The sequence below is a fragment of the Oenanthe melanoleuca genome, chromosome 3, assembly GCF_029582105.1.
Source record: "Oenanthe melanoleuca isolate GR-GAL-2019-014 chromosome 3, OMel1.0, whole genome shotgun sequence".
Lineage (NCBI taxonomy): Eukaryota > Metazoa > Chordata > Aves > Passeriformes > Muscicapidae > Oenanthe > Oenanthe melanoleuca.
Window position 1 is genome coordinate 106834467 of NC_079336.1, and position 24433 is coordinate 106858899.

Here is a 24433-nt window from a genome sequence, read left to right on the forward strand (position 1 = left end):
CCACAGGGAATGTCTTTGAGGAACTGCCCCTTGCTTAGAAAATCTTCTCTTCAGATTTTAGGTCCTGAGAAATCCCCTGGAACAGGACTGCTCCCTAACAAAGCTGAATCCTATATGCGAGCAATCAAAAGACATTTATTTATATAAAGTTCTGTAAAAAAATAAATTTTAGAACAGCATAGTTTCATAGAGAAAAACATTTTCTACAGAGTTCCAACTGCAAGATTTTTATATTGTACCATCATTAAATAAGGTGGGACACCATGTGAATTTCATTGCACTAGAAGAAATGCAAAGCATCTTTTTAATATAAAGATATACAGAGCATTCTAGACAACTACAGCTGTGTTACAGCTATGTGTTCTTTTGGATTTGGTCCAAAGAAACCTGAGTCTGTTTCCAGAGAGAATGAAAAAACATTGCACAGACAGCTGATCACTTGTTTCTTGCTGAAGGGCACTGGAAGGATCTCTCCCTGCAGCTCCCTCTGAGTCTAAGCTCCCCCGACTCTCAATCCTGCCCTTCCTGGGGCTCTGGGCTCAAGTGTTCGCCTCACTGACGTCACGCTGCTTAGAAGAAAGTCAGTCTGTTGTCAGAGCCAAGTGATTGCCCCCAGTGGATTATCACCTCTTCTGCTCCCAGATTTCAGCCATGTTTAGATCTAAGTTGTTAAGGCCTTTCAGAGCTTGAAGGTTTCCAGTGTAAAAAGCCACATCTGAAGTAACCAGCCTGCAGTGAAACACACAACAAGATTAGAATGTGACCCCGTCACATCCACCTGGAGTGCCTGGACAAGCAGACGGGGTTTGTCAAGGACTTTGGCACACAATTGCTACAATACATCTTCAAATCCTATGCCTGGATTAGATATTTTTACTATCAGTTCAAAACTCAATGCTATGGATGTGATTTATTTTACAGCAGTGATCATCCACAACAGGATTACTGCTGGGTGTAAAACTAGTTCTAGGGAAGAGAGATCAAACCATGAGTTCACAAAACTCAGCAGGAATTAGGCATTTAAAACTTCTATTCTCTTGCTGTAAGCCCAGGCTTATCTAGACTTAAACCCCCAATTCCATTCCATTAAGAATATTAATTATTGCAACATTAACTTCTGTATTCTACAGTAATGATTCTCTGATTCTAAGATTAATGTAAAAAGCAACTGAACAGCACAACAGCTGTACTGTTTGTAACAGTTTATACATAATTAAAATCTCTCAGATATTGTTGAACCAGGTCAGGGAGCATGATGCTTCTTCCTAGCAAGATGTAGGAACAGAAGCTGCATTTACATAGTAATAAAGTTAAACCAGATTCACAGGCCTGGATTTTTACTATTATTACAGAAACAAGCAGTTTAAACAGAATGAGGATCAGACAACCATGTTAAAAACCTGGTCAGTGAAGCCTGTTGGAACAGCAGTGTCATCCAGGGTTTGATGTTCCCTTTCTCACACAGCCCCAGCTCCCTAAGGGATGTGTCTGAAGTATAAAACTGCTGCCATCAGATAGTCCTGGGCCAGCTGAGAACTCCTGACTGCTGGGAAACACCTGCCCCAACCATCCTATCCAAAAGGGATCCAGCCATAGGGACAGAACAAAACCAATAGCATAGGATGAAGACAGCACAGAACCGTGTTTGGGATTGGAAATCCCTGTGCGAGACACCCCGAGCACAGCCCGCGCTGCAGTGGATACTCTGTCAGCTTGGTTACAAACACCTTATAAGTAGCAAAGGCAATGGAATGTCACCTTGTGAACAAACCATGAGCACAGAGAACCAGTTCAGATGAACTCTCGCACAAAGGTGGAATGCACATAAGCAGGAGAAGCTACAACAAGCTGGAAGGGAACAGAACTTTCATTCTAGTGACATCTGAAACATTATCAACTTTCTTCTCTGACTTCTGCAACCTAAGACAATCTTTTCTTGCATGTGGGTAGGCCCATGAGTTTCATTCACCCTTGATACACTGCAAATACATCACTGCTCCCAGGTCATCAGGAACAACTAAAAACTCGCTGTTTCAGGGGACAATGTAACTGACAACAGAATTCAGCCTGCAAGAGGCTTTTCCTGGGAGGTGGGGACAGCAGGCACAGCCAGGCGCCCTCTCTCAGGACAGGTACTGCTGACCTGTTTGGGGATGGAGTGGGCTGTGTCAGGGAAAGGGAAAAGCTCTGTGAGCATAATGTCTGTTTCAAATCTAGTTCTGCTCTAAAAACCATTCCTGCAGAGCTGCCCACTGCACAGATTAAATGCTGCTTTCTCCTATTTTTACTTTGCCAGCATCATGAGTCACCATCCACGTTCCTGAACTGTTTCAGGAATCACACAATTCCTGCTAATTAAACTGTGGCTGCTGCTGTCACACAAAGGGAGAAAAAGCAATCCATGAGCTGAGGACACCTACAAGCAAGTTTCCAGTTGGACAACCTCCAGCTCCCAGTCTGTTACCAAGTGGACTGCACTGCTAGTTACTGTGGAATGGCACAAGTCGTGTCCTTTTCTGTAAGGAAGCTCCAAATGGGACATAATAAAATGTGATTCTGCAGAAGACAATGCCTGCTTATTTAAACAGTGAAAGAAGAGTCCCAGCTCACCCGTTCAGAGGTCCTCCATCATTGACCACGTTGAGATGTGCCAGCTGCCTCTTCAGGTGGAGTTTGTAGCTTGCGTTGATTCGTAAAAACAACATCTGGAAGAAACCACAGCAGCAGAGTAAAGAACTGTGCCCACGCTCACATCACTGCCTCCAGAGGGGAAACAAACTGCCAACACCCTCAATCATTGACTTTCAGTTTTGTTTTTGCAACTCATGTGACTCTTCCTTCTGCCAGTGCTTTGGCCTCACCTTTTTGTAGCACACAGGGCACCCTCACCTACTCATCATGTGTGGAACTACGAGAACACATTCTTTGGAACATGAACTTCTCTGTTGTCTGAAGTATCTAGCAACTTGTACTAAGCCTGGAAGACAACAAATCTCTTTCCTGTGAAAGAAGGGACCATTTAATCTAATGTGAAAGAGAAATGACAACTTGTATTCAATGACTGGATTGGTCCCTCCTGTCCTTAAGATTTACAATTCCACAGTTGCAATGACTGCAGCAAAATCCTGCAAAAACACGTCTGGTACAATTTGGGTGTGTCATACATTTAGGGACTTTTGGGAGCCACTGATACTGAGCAGTGTTATAGAATAATCCTCTCAGAGGGCTGTACTCAAGCCCCTAAGTGTTGCCATTTGCATAGCATTTCAGCACTAATTCCTGGATTGCCATCTCTAGACATTAAAAAGCAGCTCAAAATCCTGAAATCCATTGTTTTTGTGTGCCACATCATTCTCCCTACATTCTCTACAAGGAATACCTCCTTCAGCTCAGCCCAAGCTGTCCAACTGTGACTGCTGCCAAGCTCTTTAATGTGTGGGTTTCACCAGGACTCAAAAAAGAAATTCCCCTCTTCCCAGATAAAGTCTCTCTTGTTCCCAAGTCCATGTGCACTTGCAGGCAAGCTGTGAGATGAAGCTCAAAAATAACACTCACCTGAGTTTGCTCCTCAGGAAGGAGATCATATATAGCTTCATGCATCTTTGCCATTTGCTTGCAGATATTCCTGAAGCATGCTGAAGGAACAGGGGCTTTCACTTCATACTGGAAATAAACACACAATCAGTTAACTCCTTTCTGCCTTCTACTTTAAAATGGTTTATGTAGGAGAATTCCCAACAGCCACCTAGGGCTCTGCTGTGCTAATAACATCAGGAATCAAGATCCATTTAGACCATCACAAATTAAAAGGGTGGCTGGGCATGATCTGATCCAGCCAGGAACTGCAGATGCTGCCCTCTCCTTCAGACTGTGACAGACAAGCCAGTGACAGACAAGCACTTCTGCCTCTGAGAAATGTGCCCCTTGAGTACTTCCTGAAAGAAAACTGCTTGTTTAGGATCCTGAACATCTAAGTTTCTGAAGAATCAAGGAAAGGAAACCATAAATAAATGGAAACCCCTGATATCTCATCTAGTTTCCAATAAAAAAAAATCCCAAACCCAACCACAACAGAATAGAAAAAAACCCACAAGATCATTGCAGAAATACCTTGGAAAGCAAAGCAAAACAAAGTCCCTTCTCCTGGTGCCTGAAATCAAAGAAACAGGGCACTGGAAAACACCAGATGGTAAGAGATTTGCTACAAAGGGAACAAAATTCTTATGTCTCTACTCTGGATAGGGAAGATCTGAACAGGATTTCAGAAACACTGAAAACCTGTCCCAGAAACAGTGAAGCCAGCTCTGCAGTTCCAGGTGGAGAGGCTTCACAGGTGGAGGTGCCATCACAGGCCTGGGTGGCACACTGGCAGGTCACCTTTCAGAGGGTGACACTTCCCCAGGGAGCCTTACACAATTCAGGAAAGAAACTAATTGTTGTAACTACATCATTTCCAAAAGGATTGGAGGAGATGCCTGCTTTTATGTAGGCCTGAATTGTGAAAGAGAACAAAGCTTGTCTGAGCAAAAGAGAAAAAAAAAGAGATGGGGAGTTTTGAGAGTCTGCAGAAACTTCAAACTGATGACCTGACAGGAGAAGTAGCAGAAAAATAATGCTTTCTGTGGCAGGGAACCACCACCCAGCTTGAGGGACTGAGCATGCCTCAAGACAAGGAAGTTAAGCAAGAAATCGTTTCCAGTTTCCCGGCACACTCTTAAGCCGGAGGGAATTGGGAGGCTGCAGCAGTGGCTCTTGCATGATTACAGCCATGCCCAACTCTTCATCCTTGGGGGAAAAGCAGCCCCAGGAAGAACCCCAAGATCTTCTGGCCATTTTTATCTGCAGCTGAGGTCAACAGCTACCACAATAATGATTATAGTACCACAAGGGATCAGAAAGAATCTCACTGCTCTTCTGTCCAAACAGTCACAAGACAGCAAGTTCCAAAAGAAGCTCAGAATTTGCACTGGATTTCTTCCATTCATGGTAATGAACGAGCCTTTCCCGTTTGTTGATTTCATTATTTCCACTGTTCAATAACCCCACTCTTGTTGCATTTCCCTGCCAAAGATAGCTGCTGGGAAGTGTCCATGCTGCTGTGAACTGCCTTGTCTCAGTGGCACTGAGTGAGGACTCCCATGCCATCGAACTCCCAGGGGAAGCACAGCCTGGAGATGCAGAAGTAACTCGCTTGTATTACCCAGTGCCAAGTCAACATCCTGTCCACTGCACCAGCTGTTCATCTACAAAACAGGATTTCTGGGTTTGAAGTGTGCTGGGCATGCACTGCTACAGAACTCACTTGTGCAGATTTACACACCTCAGAGCAGGTGACCACTTCATCCACAGAACACTGAAATAGTTGGACTCAGAAAAACACCTGAATCCAGGAACACGCTGGCATGGTTGTACTGACATGCCTATTTGCAAATGTCCTGGGTTTATGCTCTTCACAGCCTTCAGTGCCAAGATTTCATTTTTTAGTAACAAGATGAGCCAAATGATGGCATGTGCTAGGAATGGAAGCAAATCAACCATCCTTCAGTTCTGGACTCTGTGGGCTGCATTCATATGGGCCAAGCACTGTCACTCAGCCTTCAAGAGCTCTAAAGGACAAGAATAGTCCCAGTTTACATCCTGTGCCAGCTCCCAAAGGGACAATGGGCTGTGAAGATGGAGGGACAGTAAGGAATGAGTTCTCACTACCTGCCATCAAGAACATAAACTGTATTCCTGCTTTGTTGTGGGCTACACTTGTTTAGCATCAATAATGTAAATTCTTGCATTTGTCTTTTGTTATCAAGAGATACAGTGGCCAAACAGCCATGTTACTTCACATAATAGCTACTTCTTTGTGGAACAAAACCCCCAAAAAGAAGACCATTTTGGTCTTTAAAGAAGAGCATAAATGCATTTTTTTAAAAAATAAACACAATAGGAGTGGAAAATTCCAATACAAATGCTTTCGCTTTTTTTTTTTTTCACCCTAAGTTTAGGCAGCACTACTTGACAGAACAAAGAACAAATGAAACGAAAAAGCACAACATAAAGTAACAATAAAATAACAGAAACAGCAAGGAAGACAGAAATGCTGCCTGTTGCAACTGCCCCACTACAGCTCTCATCAGCCTGTCACTTGCTTCTCATGAGCTCCTTGAAGGAAGATTTTGGCCCAGGCCAATCAATCAAATCTGTCACTTGAAAAAATTAATTTCTTCCTGTCACCAAACAGGTTATTTTTTTCCCCAAAACCCTAAGATTCAAAGCACAACACTAAGCTTTAAAAGGTCATGATACTTTATGTATCTGTGGGCCAAAGAGATGTCTCAGTATGTTCTACCCTGAGGTGAATCAGAGTAGATCAAGCCCAGGACCACAGTGCAGCACTGTTCAAACACCAAAACACACCAGGAGTACTAATGCTGCTCCAGAGCAGGAACTGCTGAGCACAGATCTCCAGTCCCCCCAGGCCTGCAGCCCAACAGATGGGCTGATCCTTCCCCTCCAAAATTCTACCTCCTCAGCACTTTCCTGCTATTTCTTCAGCTGCCGGAAATGCCGCCCTCACCGTTGGAAAGAGCAGGAAACGGGACAGGCTGAGCCTGGCTGCAGACAAGAGCTGTCACTGGTAGGAGAGCACTTCAGTTCCTGAGCACCCCAGCACTGTGCCAGCCACAGCACTGCAGTTCCTGCTGAAGCAGCCAACGAAACATTTAATTTTTCTGGGAGTGAAGGTGACTGACACCCAGGTGGCAAATACGAACACAAGACACATTCATGAGAACAGCACAGAGTTTTCCATCTATATAGTTAAAAAGTTCAAATGAGTCCTGGTTAGGAAAGTTTAAGACTCCATTTGAAACATCTAGACTGTATACAATGAGACATTCAGTTGCAATTTAGAGAGTATATAATTATTTCTATAAATCATTACCTTGGATAATAGTTTGTCAAATAAGCTATCCATTATGGCAACGAGCTTTGCTGAAATTTCAGCTATGTGGTCGTGATAATCCTGTAAGGGAAGAAAGCAGGTTTCATTTTTTAGTGGCATTCATGCTCTTCAGAGTACAGTTGAAAAGCAAAACCTTGCATTTCAGGAAATGCCAGAATTACCTTTGTGATGTGGTCAAAATGCCTGAGCATGCTGAACTGCTTTGGCTGCAGCCGAGCTTCAAAATGAGCCCTGATAATGGGAATGTAGTGTACAATGAGCTGGAGGCAACGTGAAGAAAGGGCTGTGAATCCAGGAAGAGAAATAACGTGGTTATTACACAGGATGTGTCATTTCTGTATGGACTGTGACTCCTTTGACATAAGTAACAGACCTGACACAATTTCACACGGTGGGATTTTGTCAGTTCTAAAAGCACGGAGGGACATGTTTGTTTCCCTGGGAACCCCCACCCCATGAAGATGCCAGACTGGTACCTGGCTGCTCACACTCAGCTTTGGTAAGATGGAATAAGGGACTGATTTTACAAGAGGCTTTGAGTGTTTACTCGACATTTTGAGCCCTGAGCACACGCAGACATTGGAGATTTCTAAAGACCTGACTCATCAGCTACTTAGCCTCAGCAACCATATTCCCAAGGCAGCAGTGTTTCTGCTGCAGTGGTGTACATAACACTCTGCCCTGCCAGCACTGACCTGCCCTGAACCTGCTCTTGCTGCAGTGCCAACAGGATCCCAAACAAACCAACTCCAACAGGACCTGAGCCAGCAGCAGGACACACACTGGCTGAACACTGCAGCAAAAACCAGACCCAGGTGTGGCCCACAGCCTCTCAATCCATTCTCATCAGGCTGCTCCCTTTTGAAAAGGGAAATGCAGACTGGTAATATCATTGGTTTCTCATCCTGAAACATGGAACTCTAGTTTAAACACCTGCTGCAACCCATCAACAAAGGCTCTTAATTTCAGGAGAAAGTTTAGAACTACATTCCAGGCAGGTAACTGGCAAGGTCTTATCACCCTCTGTGTCCATGCACAGCCCCACAACTCAAACACAGCTTATCATAGATACTTAGGGCTTTTCTGCACTTGGATTTTTTAATAGGCAGGGGAACAAGCTTTGACACTTCAAATACAGAAATCCATACCTAGGTTTTTTGTAGTGATTGTTTTCAAGCCAACAACTTGTAATGCACCGGCTCCAAGAACTAATTGGCAACTTCTAGAGTTGAAATACTGTGAGAAAAAGAAGGACAGTAAAAACGCATGTTAACTCTCTATCAACCACATAAACCCATAGTTTAGAAACATCAATAGAATTTTTCAAGATTAAATAAGTTTATTATGAAGGCCAGTTCCAGAGTTCCACTAGTTTTCCTCAGCAGAGTAGCCATATAATATCAGACTGGAAAACATCATGACAAAAGGTTTCTCCTCAGGCTATTGACCTTCTCTACTGCTGATGTTAAAGGAAACTTGAAAGCACTGAAACTCCCTCCTGCTTAGGTGACTGAATCTATGTTTGTAACATTATGAAATACTGGATTTAAGAAACAATGCCAAGAAGATGTGGGCAGCTCATACTTAGATCTCCTTAACTTACCTCCAGGAGAAAAGTTATCGTTAAAAGCACATAGGCCATCAAAGCCTCTGGACAGTATGACAGTTGCTATCAGCATGTTCTGTCTTACAGTGGAATTCTGCTTCCTCACCCAGCTTGAGACATCAGATATTCCAGACTGGGCCTGGGTGATGCAGCAGAAAAGCCACTGTGCTGTTGTCCCCAACTCCTGCACTGAATGTAGAGCAGAAGTCCCAAGGCTCATATTTGAACAGAACTGTCTGTTGACACTGAGAAGCAAAACTTAGAGAGACCTGACCTTTTCTCATACACCTGAAGATACAGAAGAAATTGTGACAAGGCTGCCCTGCAGCTTGTGTCTGCAACACAGAGGACTGCCTTCAGAAAGACCTCCTTTTTGAGGGCAGGGGCATTATTCCGCTTCACAGGTCTTTCTTCAGGATAATGCAAGAACAAACCCAAAATTTCAACCCTCTTTGTGTAAAAAGGGGAAATAGTCAGTCCACAAAATGCAAGCCCACAGAGCCACCATGAACCACATCTCCTCCAACTTTGGGCTGCCAGAATGATGCATCCAGGGCCAGAAAAGCAACCCAGACCTCATACCACAACTGAACCAGAGCTACATGTGGCCCCTGATCTGAGAGAGGCATAACCTACATTGCTCTTAGACAGAGGGCAGGGGCTGAAACTGCCTCACTTCATCTTCTCTGGAAAAGCAAGAACTTTTCTTTCCTCTGTGTGGATTTTAAAATAGAATCACTGAGCCAAAGACAGCTGTATCTCACACAGCCTAAGCTCCTCTGAGGTATTTAGCTCAGGTTAATGTTAACTGTGAGGCAAACCATCAAAAACTTGGTCTGTAAAGGGTGCTGGGCACACTTACTGTCCCCTGCCTTTTGTGGTAGTGTCTGTTCCCAGACGGCCTGGTGCAGACAGAGCAGTGAGGGAGCAGAATGCCTGGAACAGAGCAACACCTCCTCCTTGTGCCTGCTGGGAGGAAAGCATTCCTGCACCCAGCAGGAAGGCCAGGAGCCTTCTCCTGTCTGCACCACCCAAACAACCCCAGAAATTACAGCCACGTGTGCTCAGTATGGGCCCCTCACAACTCTGGTCCTGGAGCATGCCCAGAGAAGGGTCTGGAGCACAAGTCTGATGAGGAGCAGCTGCAGGAATCAGGGATGCTCAGTCTGGAGAAAAGAGATTCAGGGGGACCTTTTTGCTTTCTACAACTCCCTGATGGAAGGGTGTAGCCAGGTAGGGGGTCAGTCTCTTCCTCCACAAGCAACAGGACAAGAGGAAATGTTCTCAAGTTCTGCAACGGTTTGGATACTAGGGCCAATCTCTTCACTGAAAGGGTTGTCAAACACTAGCACAGGCTGGCCAGGAGAGTGGGGAAGTCACCATCCTTGGAGGCATTTAAAAAGTGTGTAGATGTAGCCCTGGGGATATGGTTTAGTGGTGGCCTTGGCAGAGTTAGGTAAACAACTGGACTTGATTAATCTCAGAGGTCTTTTCCAATCTAAAGGATTCCATGATTTCTCCTACAAGCAGATGTCATTTCACTCAGGCTGCAGCCACAGCTCAAAACTGCCTGGAATTTCATTACCTGGCAATGCTTCCCATTTTCCATCACAATCAAGTCTAGATCTTGCTATCCTCAAAGTCTGCTGGCTCTGACAGCTATCAAACAAAAAGTACAGCACCAGGACACCTGGAGTGGCTCTACTTTGTTCAAAGTGTAATAAATGAGCTTTTTTTTTCCTAGATGTTCTTGTCATCTCTCCAATTGATGGTACCTTGCCAACAGATTAAAAACACAGTAATTAAACTGCACATGATGTTTGAATAACAAGAATTAAACCACAAATGACAGAGCCAGAATGAGATAAGGAGAGGAAAGTAACACAGATATGCAAACCTGGCCAAGTTTGACGCATCCACTGCTATTCTACCTGTGAAAAGGTGCTGCAATTCCTGAGGGAAGCAGCAGCTGAAGGAAACTTGAATAGAGGCAGGCTCAGATAGACTGATTTGCCTTGGATAGTGCTTTTAAAAGGGGAAATTTGTGGATGAATCTGAGTAACAACTGCAGGGAGCAATCTTCCTGCATCTGGTTATTCAAATACAAACTACCAATAGGTCAAACATTTAAAGGTCCATCTCCTAATTTGTTTCCTCTCCCCTGTCCCCCACCTTATGTAAAATATTGGAGATTTAATCTGTTTGTCTTTTATTGATTATGCCTCATGTTCAAAACTCAAATACCTGATATAACCTTGGTGAATACAAGATTAAAGTGAAAGATAGTGAAGATACAAGTGAAAACCTTGACATAAATTAACTGCTAGGCTTTGGAGCCTATATAGATACATATTTATATATGTATGTGTGTGTATATATGTATGTATATATATATATGATGGTTTTAAGGTGCATTAATGTGCTCCTTTTATTACTGATTACTTATATTACCTTGAAGTGTCTGGACTTAACCAGCTTTCCTCTTCTCTAGTGAGTAAAAAATGACCAAGAGGTTCTGGTGTTTCATCACCTTTACATTTTACAACAGAGCTTTCATCCCTTCTTTCATACTATTTTTCACGTTTCTACTGACTATACCTCTACTGATTTGGAAAAACCAAGGAACTTGTTTCCCTTCCTCAATATAGATATATATTTCTGTGGCATTTGGGATCAAATTGCTTTTCCTTCAGCAGCATTAACCCTACACCCAGCCTGAAGGGCAGGGAGCTATGTCAAATACTACTAGACGGGATTTCCAATATTCCTCATGAACAGCCAGAGTTAATTCCCACAACAAATTGCATCTTAAATGCCTTTGGCTTGAAAGGTTTCCTTATGGCAAAGTGGCAAACACAATGATCCTAGATAACTTTTACAATTTACATGAAATCACAGAAACACATGAGTATTATTGAAAGCAAGCCATGTTCTCTGCACCCTGCCTGCCCCTGCTTGGCACTGGGGCACATTTGGAGCAATACCTTCAGTAAATCCGACAGGCGGGTCAGCATGTCAGTGGTGATGGAAGGAATGTTATCCACACACTGGCAGTACTCCAGGATTATTCTTATTAGCAGCAATACTGTCCTGAAAAAGAAGAAAAAGCCAAATATGTCATCCCAGGGCACAAAAGATACTGAAAAATCAAACACAGGCCAGTTGATAGAAAGCTACCCAATGCTTTCTATAGAGATTATAGCATTGAATAAATCCACTAACTGATGTGGAGCAGAAGAGAAACATAAAAGGAAATTTATATAGATATAGTTACAACCAATACCCATTCCACAGGGTGGTGTGTGAAAGTATTTATATGAAAGAAAATCTCTGAAAAATACATAAGAAATGCTAAGGAGCCACAAACAGAGACAGCAGCTGTGAAGAAAGAGCACCAAATTTTCCAAGATGCTCAACACCTGTAATTTCTCCTGAAGTCAGCAGGCACTGGAGAATTTGGGAGCTACTGGATGGAATTAAGCAGGCTCCCCATACAGCAAGCATGCTGCTTTGAATTCAAATACACAGAAGGCAGGAAAATTGATGAAAGATCAAATGATCAGAGTAGATATCTTAACATTTCAAAAAGTTAAATCTCTTTCTTCCTCTAGGCAGTAGAGTGCAGAAAGATGATGACAAGTCAACTGAAAATAAACACCTGCAGAATGTTTTGTGAACACGAGGCATTTGTGATGAATGCATTTTATTTGATTAGATGCAATGAAACTGGATGTAGAACTGTGTAGAAATGAAACACATATTTGCACTGTGAAGCTCTCAATTGCTTCACAGAGCTAAATATAACAAGTTTCAAGTGAACAGAGGTATATTATCAAACACATCATATATTAAGCAAATTTTATCCTTTAGAGCAATGCTCCTACTCGACCTGAAATGCTCTTCAGCAGTGATATCATCTGCCTGGCACAGAAGTTCTCAGCCATCAGATTCTGTTTCCAATTGAATAATGACACATCATCATGAAGCAACTCATAAAATGACAGCTGGTCCAAGACATCCTGTACATCACACCTTTTAAGTTTGGTGCAAATTGATGTTAGAACTCTGGGGAGTGAGATCTTCCAGGCTTTACTCCCTCTCCAAAAACACTCTCATGCATAATTAATGCTTAAGCCTCACAGCCTCTGGAAACACAGCATGCTTTTAAATGAAAGGAATAAGTAAGTATCATACATTTTAAAATGTGTCTGATATAACCAGCTTTAAGAAACCACTTTCCAATTAAAATCAGCCAGGATACCAAGAAATAGCATATGCAGCTTCTGAGATGCTTATTTTGAACAAGATAAGCAACTATTCAGTAGCAGACTTATGTATTTTGGTGCTGTCCAGCCTGGAGAGAAAAGGACCCTGGGGAGATCTTACTGCAGCCTTTCAGTATGTAAAGGGGCTTATAGGAATGATAGGGACAAACCTTCTAGTTTGCTGGTGATAGGACAAGGAGCAACAAACAGTTTTAAAGCAAATAAGAGTGGATTCACTCTAGACATAAGGAAGAAATTTTTTAAAATGAGAATAGTGGAACACTGGTACAGGCTGGCCAGAGAGGTGGTGGATGCCCCAGCCCTGGAAACATTCAAAGGTGAGTTGATCAGGGCTCTGAACAACCTGGCCTAGTGCAAGGTGTCCCTGTTCACTGCAGATAGGGTGGACAAAATGATCTTTAAAAGTCTTTTTCATCCCAAACTATTCTAAGAGTCTACAACTTTTGCCAGAAATGACCAAGATTGCAAGAAATAATAGTGTGCTCAGAAAACAAACCTGTATTTTCAGGTGTGTTTCCATTAATTGGAAAAAACATTCCAATACAATTACAAATTAAAACCTAGCCATTCAGTGAAAAAATGGCATTTTAATGTAGAAAAGAGCTTGTAGTGTTTTATAAGTGTTGAGAACCAAAGAGAAACTAGTCTGTGAAAGGAGAGGGATTCTTAATTTAAATAAGATTGCTTAAGTGGTTAGCATTCATCACAGTTCTACTCAAAAGTTCTTGCCAACTAACCCACTGTTAAGAGAAAAGAGTGCATCTTACCCAACTGTTGCGTATTTTTGTTCTTCAACAATAAGGAATTCAGCTGGCTTTCTTTCTTCAGTAGCTAGATATTTTAGTAAGACAGGAAAAGCAGTGAGTTAGACTAAAAACAAGTGCAAAAAATGCTTTCACAAAAAGATGGTGTTCACTTGCTAAGAGTTGAAAAAACCTGCAATCCTTGTAGCAAGCACTTCTCTCTTTTACAGGATTTACTAAATAGCTGATCACCCATCAAAATTCTTACAACCCATAAAGTTACTTCATTATCTGTTGTGATTTTTAGATCAAAAAATCTCATAGTCCCACAGTCATTATGGACTTAAAACCTCCAAATACAACAGGCTACAAATAGAAGAAAGGTAGAAAAAACCACTAGGTTTTCTACTATACATTCTCAAGTGATTTCCTGTGTATATTAATATTATAGTTTCAAATTACTTTTTCCTCAGGCTTCATAACAGAAGCTCTTACTGATGCAGTTTTTCATGATAAATTATCTGCTTGAAGGAAGTTATTTTATGTGCAATGGTTGATGAACATATTTACATGTCATATTCCATAATTGGAGTTATTATTGCTTTAGTACACTCTCTGTTATCTGCTATGTTCCTCCTGGGAGGTCAGGGTTTCTCCACCATGACATCACTGTATTTTCTTCCCTCTAATCTCTTGCCATTTTTCTCCCCCTCTCTGCATGTTTTCTTCCTCTTCTGGGTATTCACTTCCCCCAACCATCACTGCAATATAGGATGAGTATCCCCACGAGGTAAGAACACATTAAGCATTCCCGTGGTGCACACAGGGAAGTGGTGCAGGAGGAGGAAAAAGTGACTTCTCTGAGGTCAAATGAGTTTTCTGTGGCAAGGTAAATAATTGAATAAACATGAGTTTTCCCTTCCATGAGCAGCCACATGGCATGCTGCCTTTCATTTGAACTGGCAGAGGATGTAGTGGGAAGGAGCAGGCTTTGTTTCACACAAAGAAGGCTGAGCACATGCACATGCTCCTCAATCCCTTGCAATTCCTCAGCAGTACCTTGTGGGAAAAGACTGAATTTGTGCAGAGACTGCAAGCTTCTACACTGGGAATATTTGTATAAAAAGGCAGCTCTCTCACTGTACTAACACTTCTGGGTGTTTTCAAAAAATAAACAGATAATCTTTAGCACAAGGCATTTCAACATCAGTAACAGAAAAAAAAGACAACAGCTATCAATTTTCTTCTCATCCCCACAAAGGGCAGCAAGCAAACACAGATCCAGAGTGTCATCAGAATATGTCCATCAATACTCAACAGCAGAATTCGCAGATAATAAATTCATTTCACACCAGGACTGTAAGACACACACCTGTTGGTTTCTTTTCAGGGAGAGAAATTCTGCCATCTGACACCGAATCAACGAGGTCCTGGAACTCAGCAGGAACTTCAGCTTGCTTCCAGCGCTCATTGTCCAAAAGCAAGCTGGTTATAGACACAAAAAAGAGGAAGCTGAGAAAGAAATACCTTGATATTTCTCTTGCCTGTAATGCTGAAAAGCAATTTTTAAAAAAAACACTGGTCCAAAATGTTACACCAGTCATCTTCATGAGAAGGAGGTGCCCACAATTGCCAGCAGCAAAACAGAACATCACTATGCTGGTTGAGAGATCTCACAATTTGTTCATTCAATCTATCACAGGGGACCAAAAACTACACCAGGCAATAAAGGTCTTCGTGAGATCACCACCAATGAAGTAATGTATAAATACTGGAATTTTAACAGCTTTTGATGGATGAGAGCAAACAGACTTGATGGATGTTACTGGCCAGGCTATTCTGAGCGGTTTGGGATTTTTTTAGAAAACAGCTGAGAGTGTTTTATTCTTAAATAAAGTAAATTATTCTTAAACCCCTGAAACAGAGCAATCCTGCCCTTCAATGTTAGTTTCGTGTGTTTTCTGTAGCCATTACTGTACTTGCTTAAGTAACTGTAGAACAATTCAGTTTGAAGAAATTAAGAAAACAGTAAAAGTCTAAATCAAGTGGAAATAATTGGGATTTAATACAGTTTTTTCACTCCCTGCTTTTAAGTATAACAAACATACTGATCTAGGCAACAAAAGATTGTGTTCAGCTGGCATATGATACATAAAATTATTCATGGAAGAACACAAGGATTGTCTACCTTAGTTTTGTCTTCCTCTCCTCATGAAACCTATTCACAAATCTGTTGGCTTGACTCTGAAGAGCTCCTCTCAAGGACATGCTTTTCCTGCCACAGATCTGCTCAGTATCCAAGATAAAGCCTTCCATCAAGCGAGAAAGAGTAACGAACTCGTTGGAATTCAGCTTCTCTAGGAAGCCGTCCTGCATGCAAAGAAAACCATTGTAAGGAGACATAACACCACAAAAATTCAGAGACATACAGAAATAACTAGTCAGCATATCTGAGGGCTACTACAGTTTGAAGTGGCACATTATTTAACCCTACATGTGACAGACAGGGTAGGCTGCAGTGCAAGCACCTACCTTGTCACAGACATGCATTCTCTGCACAAAGCATCAAAGACAGCTAATCAAAATATTAAAAAGAGAAAGAAAAGAGAAGAAAAAGAGAAGAAACCAACGCTGCCACGCAATGATTTACGTTAACACTGGTGTGCTCTGAGCACGACCATGCAGAGCCTGAGGCAGCAGGAACAGTTCCTGTACACCCATCGTGGGTGCTGCTTCAGAAACCTCATAAAAGGAGTAATCTGGAAGCAAATGCTCACCAAGCATGAGGCACCACAGCAGTCTGACCCAAGCTGCTCACCTTTGCTCTTGCCATGAGGAACTTGACTGAACGATCATGGCAGATATCAGAGGCGTTATAAAGTAACTCTTGGATATTGTTTGCCAGCCTGACCAGCTCCAGGTCCGTCAGTTTCATGTCATCACTGATCCTACAAATGACAGAACCAGTTGGCTGAGCATCAGTTTATGGAGCAAACAGTATTTTTGCACACAGAAGGAAAGAGCCTTGCAGCAATAGTCAAATGCAGTCAGCTAATCACCAAAGTCACTTTATACAGATGGGATCTTCTAAGCTGCTGTCAAGGTCCTGTCAGCCCCTTGGAACAAGGAAATGCATAATGGCACATCCTTTTATTTTTAATTCTGCATTCTAATTGCTACTAAAGATCTAAGAGTAAACATGACATAGCCATTGATAGCCATACTGATACAAGAAATGTAATTTACTGAGTTAAAATTTACCCAGCTCCTGTGAGACTTCCACATCACAAGCACATGACAGATAAAACACGGCACTTCTCTTCCGATGCAAACGTAAGGCCTAAAATAGATATCTGCACTCTCCACATCCTTAATCTATCTTTCATTCTATTATCTCTTTAGACTCCAGGCTCTTAAGGTGGTGCTTTTTACAAAACCTTGTAATAACTGTCTACTGTTCAGAGGCCAGCACTTAGCACAGCTCTACTGTTCATGGTTCATGCCACTAGTGAAGATCACAATCTTCTGGGCCAGCCCAAGGACAGACAGCATGACAGAAGAGAACTCGGGACACTACAGAGCAGCATCTGGGCTAACATTGCTCTGTGTATCCAAACACAGAGTCGAAGTGCAAGCAAAACCAGAAGAGCGATGAAGTAAGTTCATTTTAGAACAAAGTTATGCAACCAGCCTCAGAAACAACTTTATTCCTGAGAAGCTCTGGCTGGATGGTGCATTTTTAGCACACTTTTGGCAAAGTGCTCCAGATTAGTTTGGATCCAACCCCCTTCCTTTTCCCTGCTCTTCCACATGACCCTGGACTCCTCTTCATAAATCATTTCTCTTCCAGCACATGACAAATGTTCAGACATACAAAGGCCTGTGTTTTATGCACAGCATATTTGTTTTAAATCTATCTCCTTCAGCCAGCATTGTCATTTGGTGGGGAAGGTTTCTATCAAAACTAACAGCTGCTTCAACACCTAAGTACAGATACTCAAGGACCAAGCAGCAAGAGCAAGTCATTTGCTGTCTTCCATCTCTCAGCAGGGTAACAAGTGGTATTTCAGTTTTGCTTCATGTAACTCTGCATCCAGACATGCTGGCTGTTGAAATGGTTCATGTCTGAATTTCACACACATTATGCCTGATTCTGTTCAAAAGATAGCTCTGACTAGCAGCCACAAGTAACAGGTGCATAAAAGGATGCCAGGAGGTTGAAACTCTGGAGACCGGAACACCTGAGAGCATCACTGACTATGTAACCAAAGCACTGAGATGGATTGATTAATTTATTTATGCAGATCAAATAGTTGATGACAAACAGAAAATTTTTCTCTAGAATTTATCAAGGTGTATTTGGTTTTTTAAAAAAAAACAAAAAAAAAAAACTGAAACGAAACAAAAAAAACCCACTAACAACCAAAAAACCCAAAACTAAAAACACCAGGAAAAATAACCATAGGGAACACGAACAGGGAACAGAAATGCTTCTGTCTGCTAAAGGCATGACAAACAATCTGTCTTTCAGAGCCTCACACATCTCTCCTGCTCTCTACACAAGTGGCCTCCCCAGCAAAACTAATGGAGAAGGGGGTCTTTTCTGGAAGGAGTGACATAAACCAGTCCCTGTACTGCTACATACGGAGGTGAAAGAAAGGCAAATATAGCAGTGTGCTCTGATGGCAATCTCTAGGGGGAGAGTCACTACACTTCATCTACCTAAAAAGCACATTTCTTCAAAGTCATTTTTGTACTGTGTGACCAGAATCAACTGCCGGGTGGAGACAGGCAGGGAGCTCACTCACATCATCTCCACTCCTCCTGGAGTGACAGAAGAGGACGTGTGCTCCTTGCTGGACGAGGAGTCGGTGGTGCCCTCGGGCTCCGAGACGGAGTCGCTGCTGCAGGGCTCGCTGTTGGGGGAGGTGTTCCTCTGGGAGGCTGAGTCGGCTGCCCCAGCTGGGAGCTCCCCGTCGCCGAAGGCGTCGCTGATGAACATCCCCTCGTGGGTCAGGTAGGCCACCTCGCTGTCCACCATGCTCTCCTTAGCAGAGTTCTTCTGTAACGTGTCTTCCAGGTCTCTGTTTTTTTGGTTCTTGTCTAGAACCAAGAAAACCACGCTACGGATAGTATTTAACGTTGCCTAGAACGAAATACAACTTTTATTACAAAAGAAACCACCCCAAAACCCTGTGCCACAAGCTTGTGCTAGAAAGAGATTTTCTTTTGCCCACAAAATTAAACTAAATCCTGGCTTTATTTTCTGTCGTGTAGTTAGTAGTTAGAGGCAGACCCATTTGTCTGATGGTAACCAATATCTGATGTTTCTGAGGTAGGTGAATGAAACCTCATTTGGAGCAATCTAACACATACAAAAGCCCTGTCCTAATGCCTAGCAGCTTAGAATAGAAGTAATCGAGCAAAAGAGGTATTATCTCTTTGCCACTGCTCCCTTTATTAGCACTAATCATTTTTGCCCTGGATGCTGATATTCACATCTCCGTTCAATCAGAAGTTTGAACTCTACATGCAAAATCACATCTTAAGACTTCAAATGGAAAAGCAACTTAATTCCCTTTCATGCTTGAACTACATGAAGTTGTTTGTAAATTAAGGTCTTACCTTGACTCTCTTGAGGAAGATGGTGAATTTAGAAAAAATATTCTTCAGTAAATCAAACCACTGAGGAAAATTCATCATCCTCATCTGGTCTGCAAGCCTAAAAAAAGAGCAGTATTCAGCAAACAGCAATTGTTTGCTGGCCATTATGCCTACTGGCACATAAAGGAAAAGAAAACATGCTCTAAATTGTAAATATAAGGAATACTGCATAGATTTTTACCTGGCAAGCAACAGACACTACCTAAACAACAGTCATGACCAACACGATGTAAGTGGAGTGGGGAAGGAGGGATACAGAATTAGATCATATTGTAAGAACAAAAGCTTTAGTTCTTTCCTGGGCATAATGTTCTCTTCCCTGGATAAGTATGTGTTACCAATAAGGGACGGGATTAATAACATTTTCACAAACCACGTTGTAGGAAAAAAAAATTACAAAAAATACTACATTGAAATGAGAGCACTTCTGCTATTAAAGTACAAGCCAGCTCTTTGTGGCAAGAGGGCAAAAAATCACTGACAGAATAAAAATTAAACCCTGTAATACACAGTTAGGACCCAAGAACAGAATAGTGAACACTGAAGAATGGTGACCAAATATCCAATGTGTAAAAATGACCCTGTGCCCAGTCATTTCCCAATCTGGGTGTGAAATCCATGCAGGTTTTACAACTCACTTTGCTTTATCAGCTGGACTGTTTTTATTATCTTGGGGTAACACTTTGCTGAGTCAAGTGAATCATAAAGCAAGCCATAGAAAAAACAGAAGCTGGCAGGGGCCCCTGGAGCTGGGGCCTCTGGAGCTGCCTTGGCCAAGCCCTGCTCAAGGCCAGTCCAACTACACTGGGCTGCTCTGGGCCCTGAGCTCTGGGTCAGTCAAAGCCTGAGTCCCAGAGCACAGATCCCACAGCTCCTCTGGGCTTGTGTTCCAGTGTTTGACCAGCTTTATGGGGAACAGATTCTCCCTATGATTCAACTGGCATTTCTCATCTTCCACACTGTGCCCACTGCCCTCTGTGCAAACTCTGAGAGGAGCCTGGCTCCATCTCCATCTCTGCTCTGGCATCTGCCTTTGCTGGGCTTGGTGAGGCTCCTGATGGACCATTTCTAAGGCTAAAGTTGTCTGGTCTCCTCTCTGGATAGCTCTTGTTCTTGATTATGCGGGAGGAACTTGAACTAATGACAAATACAAAATCCCAGATTATGACAACAGGGAATGCTTTCAAGAGGAGATATCTCTATTCAAGAAGTATCTCTATATATTCAAAAAATACATGCTTCATGTAGAGAGATTCACAGAATTTTAGCATTTATTTAAAGGTAGATTTAAGGTAACATTAGAACTTGAATAAGAAATGAAACAGTATCCACCCAGAGGTGGACAAAGGCAGAATCTTAAGATGCAAGAGAAGCACAACTCTTAATTATAGGGAAATATAAGCAAAAATTATATTATATGAAAAATTTATCTATGCTAAAAGACATAGTATCCCCACCCACCGCCACAAAAAAAAAAAAAAAATCTGGCTGCATACTTACTTAACAACCACTTCTGTATCTATTTCTTCTATCTGCGATACCGTATTAACCACACACTGTCAAATTTTAAGGGGGGAAAAAAAACAAAACAAAAGATCACCTTAGCTTCTTTCTAACCACTGCTGAATTTCATAACAAACACATTACATTAACCCTCAAGTTAAATCAGGAGAATTAAAACAAGAAAAGATGTAACGCTTAACAAGTTGTTTTTCTAAAAACAAACAAACAAAAAAAAAAAATCCCCAAAGCAACTGGTGCATCAAAATTGGCCGGCTTCCTCAGGTCTCAGTACAACCAATTTTCATTCCAAACACATCTCCAGTTTTACAGCTGTTTCATTAATCTCTTTTTCCATTACTTGTAAGCCCAAGGTACAAATCAACTCCACTCAGACTGAAAAAGGGCTTTTCTCCCAAATGCTAGCCAATAAACTGAACAAATGAGTAGCAGAGTGTGAACTCATCTTGCTTTAAGCAAGTTTGTAGAATCCCAGTGGTGACTGAGGGCTGCCATCTCAAGCTACATGGGTTTTACCTGTGTTCTGAATAATGGTGGTCAGTACAGAAGCTTCTGAAGAACAGAACCTTGCTCTTTAACTATGCAGTGTGCTCAGTGCTTATAAACATTTGCTCTTGCACTTGCCTGGCAACAAAAACCTACTAAAATTCACTGACCAAAACAGCCCAGCAATGCTTTTGAAGAGGAAGCACATTTGAGGTGTGGCAAGAAAACAGTTTCCTTTATTAAGGAAAAGTACCCCTAAGAGTTGAGACAATGGGCCCCTACACAAAAGCACTGCACAAACCACACAGGAATACTCAAATCCTGCCTATTTTCCTTATCCAACAGAAATTTACACTGGAATTTGATTAAATGTTGTCTACTATTAAGCAGAGGGGAAACCTGAAAAAATCAACTTAAATCTTCCCTGTAGAATGGGAAAAACATTTTGAGACCGAGAATGAGCAGAAAAATAGGGAGCATTGTCTATTATATGATCAAACAAAGAATCTGAGGGGAAAAAAAAAGACTCCTTATGACTGCTGATGCAGCCAAGCGAAAAGCCAGTGGAGACTGCCAGGCAGATAAACAACTTTATCCTGGTGTTATAAATGAATTTTTTTTTTTTTTTAATTTCCTAACAATATGGGCCTATCCACCTTGTACAACCAGACCAACAGAACCATGGGGCTGCAATGTGAAAGGGACTGGAACAGTCAAGTCTGGCTTAAAACAAAAACCTTCAAATAACAGTATTAAAAAACCAAATCCAAACTTTAAAAACTAGGTTCCCAACCCACAGTGGAGCTGTGAACTGCAGAATATCCTATGAGGACAGGAGATGCCCAATTCAGCACCCATCTCCAAGCCTCTGAGATACAAATCAGAGGGAGTTCATAGCACATCAGAGCATAGCTCTTGGAATAATCACCTATCTCTAGGGGAAAAAAATATTCTTACACAATATTCTTACATATGCACACAAACAAGATGAGTAAAACTGAAAGTACCAAACACACACCCCAAGGTCAGCCTAAGATCTGTTTGCAAACAAAAGTCATCGTGTCACTATCCAAATTAGCCAATGTATTTTCCCCAAAGAAGTAATATGAATTTTGTTCAATTATAGGTTTGAGCTGGTTTTATCAGTAAGGTTTTTTGGCTTGAAAGATACTCTGCCCTAAATGGCAAACCACCACACCAATGCAGAAAAGGACTTGGGACTTAATTTGTGGTTTTTTTTTTTTAATGGTAAGCACTTCTACCTTCTCCATTACTTCACCTTGCTCTCTCAAAAAAAGGCAAGGATATTTTTCAACCTTTTATCATGTACCTATGCTAGGTCTGTGTTAAATTAAGGCAAGAACACTTGAAGGGAATTCATTTGTTTAAACTGGAAAGTTCTCTGATTCTCCTTTATATGTTTACACCAATAACTTGAGGGTTTTGCTTTACAGTGTGTTTGGAGGGAGAAGTTTGTAGTGGGGTTTTGGAGTGTTTTGTTGCGGCTTTTAAATGAAATTTAGAGCTATGACACAGCTACTATTTCAGAGAGCCACACTTTAAGCGAAAGGAAAGTTCACAACAATGTTAATTTTACAGAGAAAACAGGGAGCCTATGTTACCTACACTTTCCTAAAGTTATTCTGTAAACACCCCTGTGCTTCAGGGAGGCCTTTAAGTTTCTGCAAGCTCAGCTGCTCTGAGAGACCATCAGCCACCTAAAAAACTTTATCAGAGCTTTTCTTAATGACTAAAAAAATTAATTGCAAGGGGTAGAGGAAAGCTTGTCAGATACATTAGAAATGTTTGTCTTACCTGTTTAATTATATTCTTTGCAGTATTAATCATTTCATCTCCATATATTTCATAAAAATTTAGCTTCCTTTGTTTTAGAAGTCCAAATACTAGAGATACAAGTCTCTCCTATCAAGAGAAAATTAAAAAAAACGAAACAAAACACACACACATGAAAAATATCAAGGTGAAGACAAGAAACAATTTTAAGAAACTGCACAGCAGTAAGAAAGTTCATGTATCAAGCACAGAGTGAACAGCATTTAGGTCAATCCAATTCCTCCAGACAAATGCCAAGCTTTGCCTATACAAACACGTTCCCTGTGGCAATACCAGCTGAGTCTCTTTCTCCCACCCCCTTTTTACTGCCAATTCCTCAACTGGGCTCATTCACAAGTGCTTAAACCTGTGGATATTTCTAACCATGAGTGAGTTTCCTGATCCAAAGCAAGACTGACATTTAGCACAGCCTGAGTGAGAGGCTGGCATGCTGCAGCACGGAGGGCAAGAAACCACAGGGCAGAAATGGGAGCATTGCAGTGCTACTGCCAACCACCATCATGAAATGGATTAAACAAGGCTGAACAGATCATAGGCTCTAGCAATTACTGAAGAGTCCCACAGGCAAAATCCCAAAAAATCTTTTCTGGGCTAGAAAGCAACCACAATAGCTTCATCTTCATGATCTTCAGAGGAATGAGGAATATATATCTATATATATACTGTGAATGAAGCATGCATTCAGGGAAAACATATGCTTGGTATAAGCAACGACAAAAGCATGGGAAAATAGAGTAAGAACAACATGCAAATATCAGCTTTCACTGCAAAACTGAAATTTTACAACCAAGCCGATGAGAGTTCATGTTCTTTTCCACTTACATGCTTAGGCTCATGAAATGAACTCAGTATACATTTAATCAGAGAAAAGACCTGATTATTTTGAAAAAATAAAGTGGGCCTGGATTGCTGTTCAGAGTTTAATTAGAATTATTTAATCTTATCAAGCACAAAAATAAATAGGTGGGGAGAGGTGTGGATGAGAAGATAAATAGTCTAAAATTATAGTGTTGCTACCAGGGACCTGAGTGAATTAGTTGGTACTAATTAAGTATGTTAAAGTGCAAACATATTCATGAGACAGTTTATTTCAATAACAGACATACCTCTTCTAGAATTTGGCAATCATCTTCTAGGGGTCTATTTAAATCATTGCGAGCATAAGTTGAAAACTCTGCAATCATCATTTTATCTATCAGCTTTTCCAGTTCACAAAGCTGTGAGCCAAGATGCCTAAGAAAAACAGCCATTGAGATATGAGCTAAATAATCAACCTAAAAACGAATCATTAGTTCACAGTTGAAGAAAATAACCACCC

At 41.6% G+C, this 24433-nt stretch overlaps 1 protein-coding gene across 7 annotated transcripts in view; it reads right to left on the reverse strand.

The window, feature by feature from the left end:
• Positions 1–115: 115 nt before the first annotated feature.
• VPS54 (VPS54 subunit of GARP complex) overlaps positions 116–24433 on the reverse strand; it is a 45947-nt gene continuing 21629 nt past the window's right edge. For all 7 annotated transcript variants that reach the window (XM_056488954.1, XM_056488956.1, XM_056488955.1 and 4 more), the window contains 16 exons: positions 24222–24348; positions 23077–23184; positions 20755–20810; positions 19216–19312; positions 18399–18736; positions 16409–16538; positions 15779–15960; positions 14963–15075; positions 13615–13678; positions 11546–11651; positions 8104–8191; positions 7117–7238; positions 6935–7015; positions 3556–3663; positions 2611–2705; positions 116–729 (listed from right to left, as the gene is read on the reverse strand). In XM_056488954.1, the coding sequence (XP_056344929.1) occupies positions 624–729; positions 2611–2705; positions 3556–3663; positions 6935–7015; positions 7117–7238; positions 8104–8191; positions 11546–11651; positions 13615–13678; positions 14963–15075; positions 15779–15960; positions 16409–16538; positions 18399–18736; positions 19216–19312; positions 20755–20810; positions 23077–23184; positions 24222–24348 (1921 nt within the window). In that variant the 3' untranslated portion in view covers positions 116–623. The remainder of the gene's footprint in view (positions 730–2610; positions 2706–3555; positions 3664–6934; positions 7016–7116; positions 7239–8103; positions 8192–11545; positions 11652–13614; positions 13679–14962; positions 15076–15778; positions 15961–16408; positions 16539–18398; positions 18737–19215; positions 19313–20754; positions 20811–23076; positions 23185–24221; positions 24349–24433) is intronic.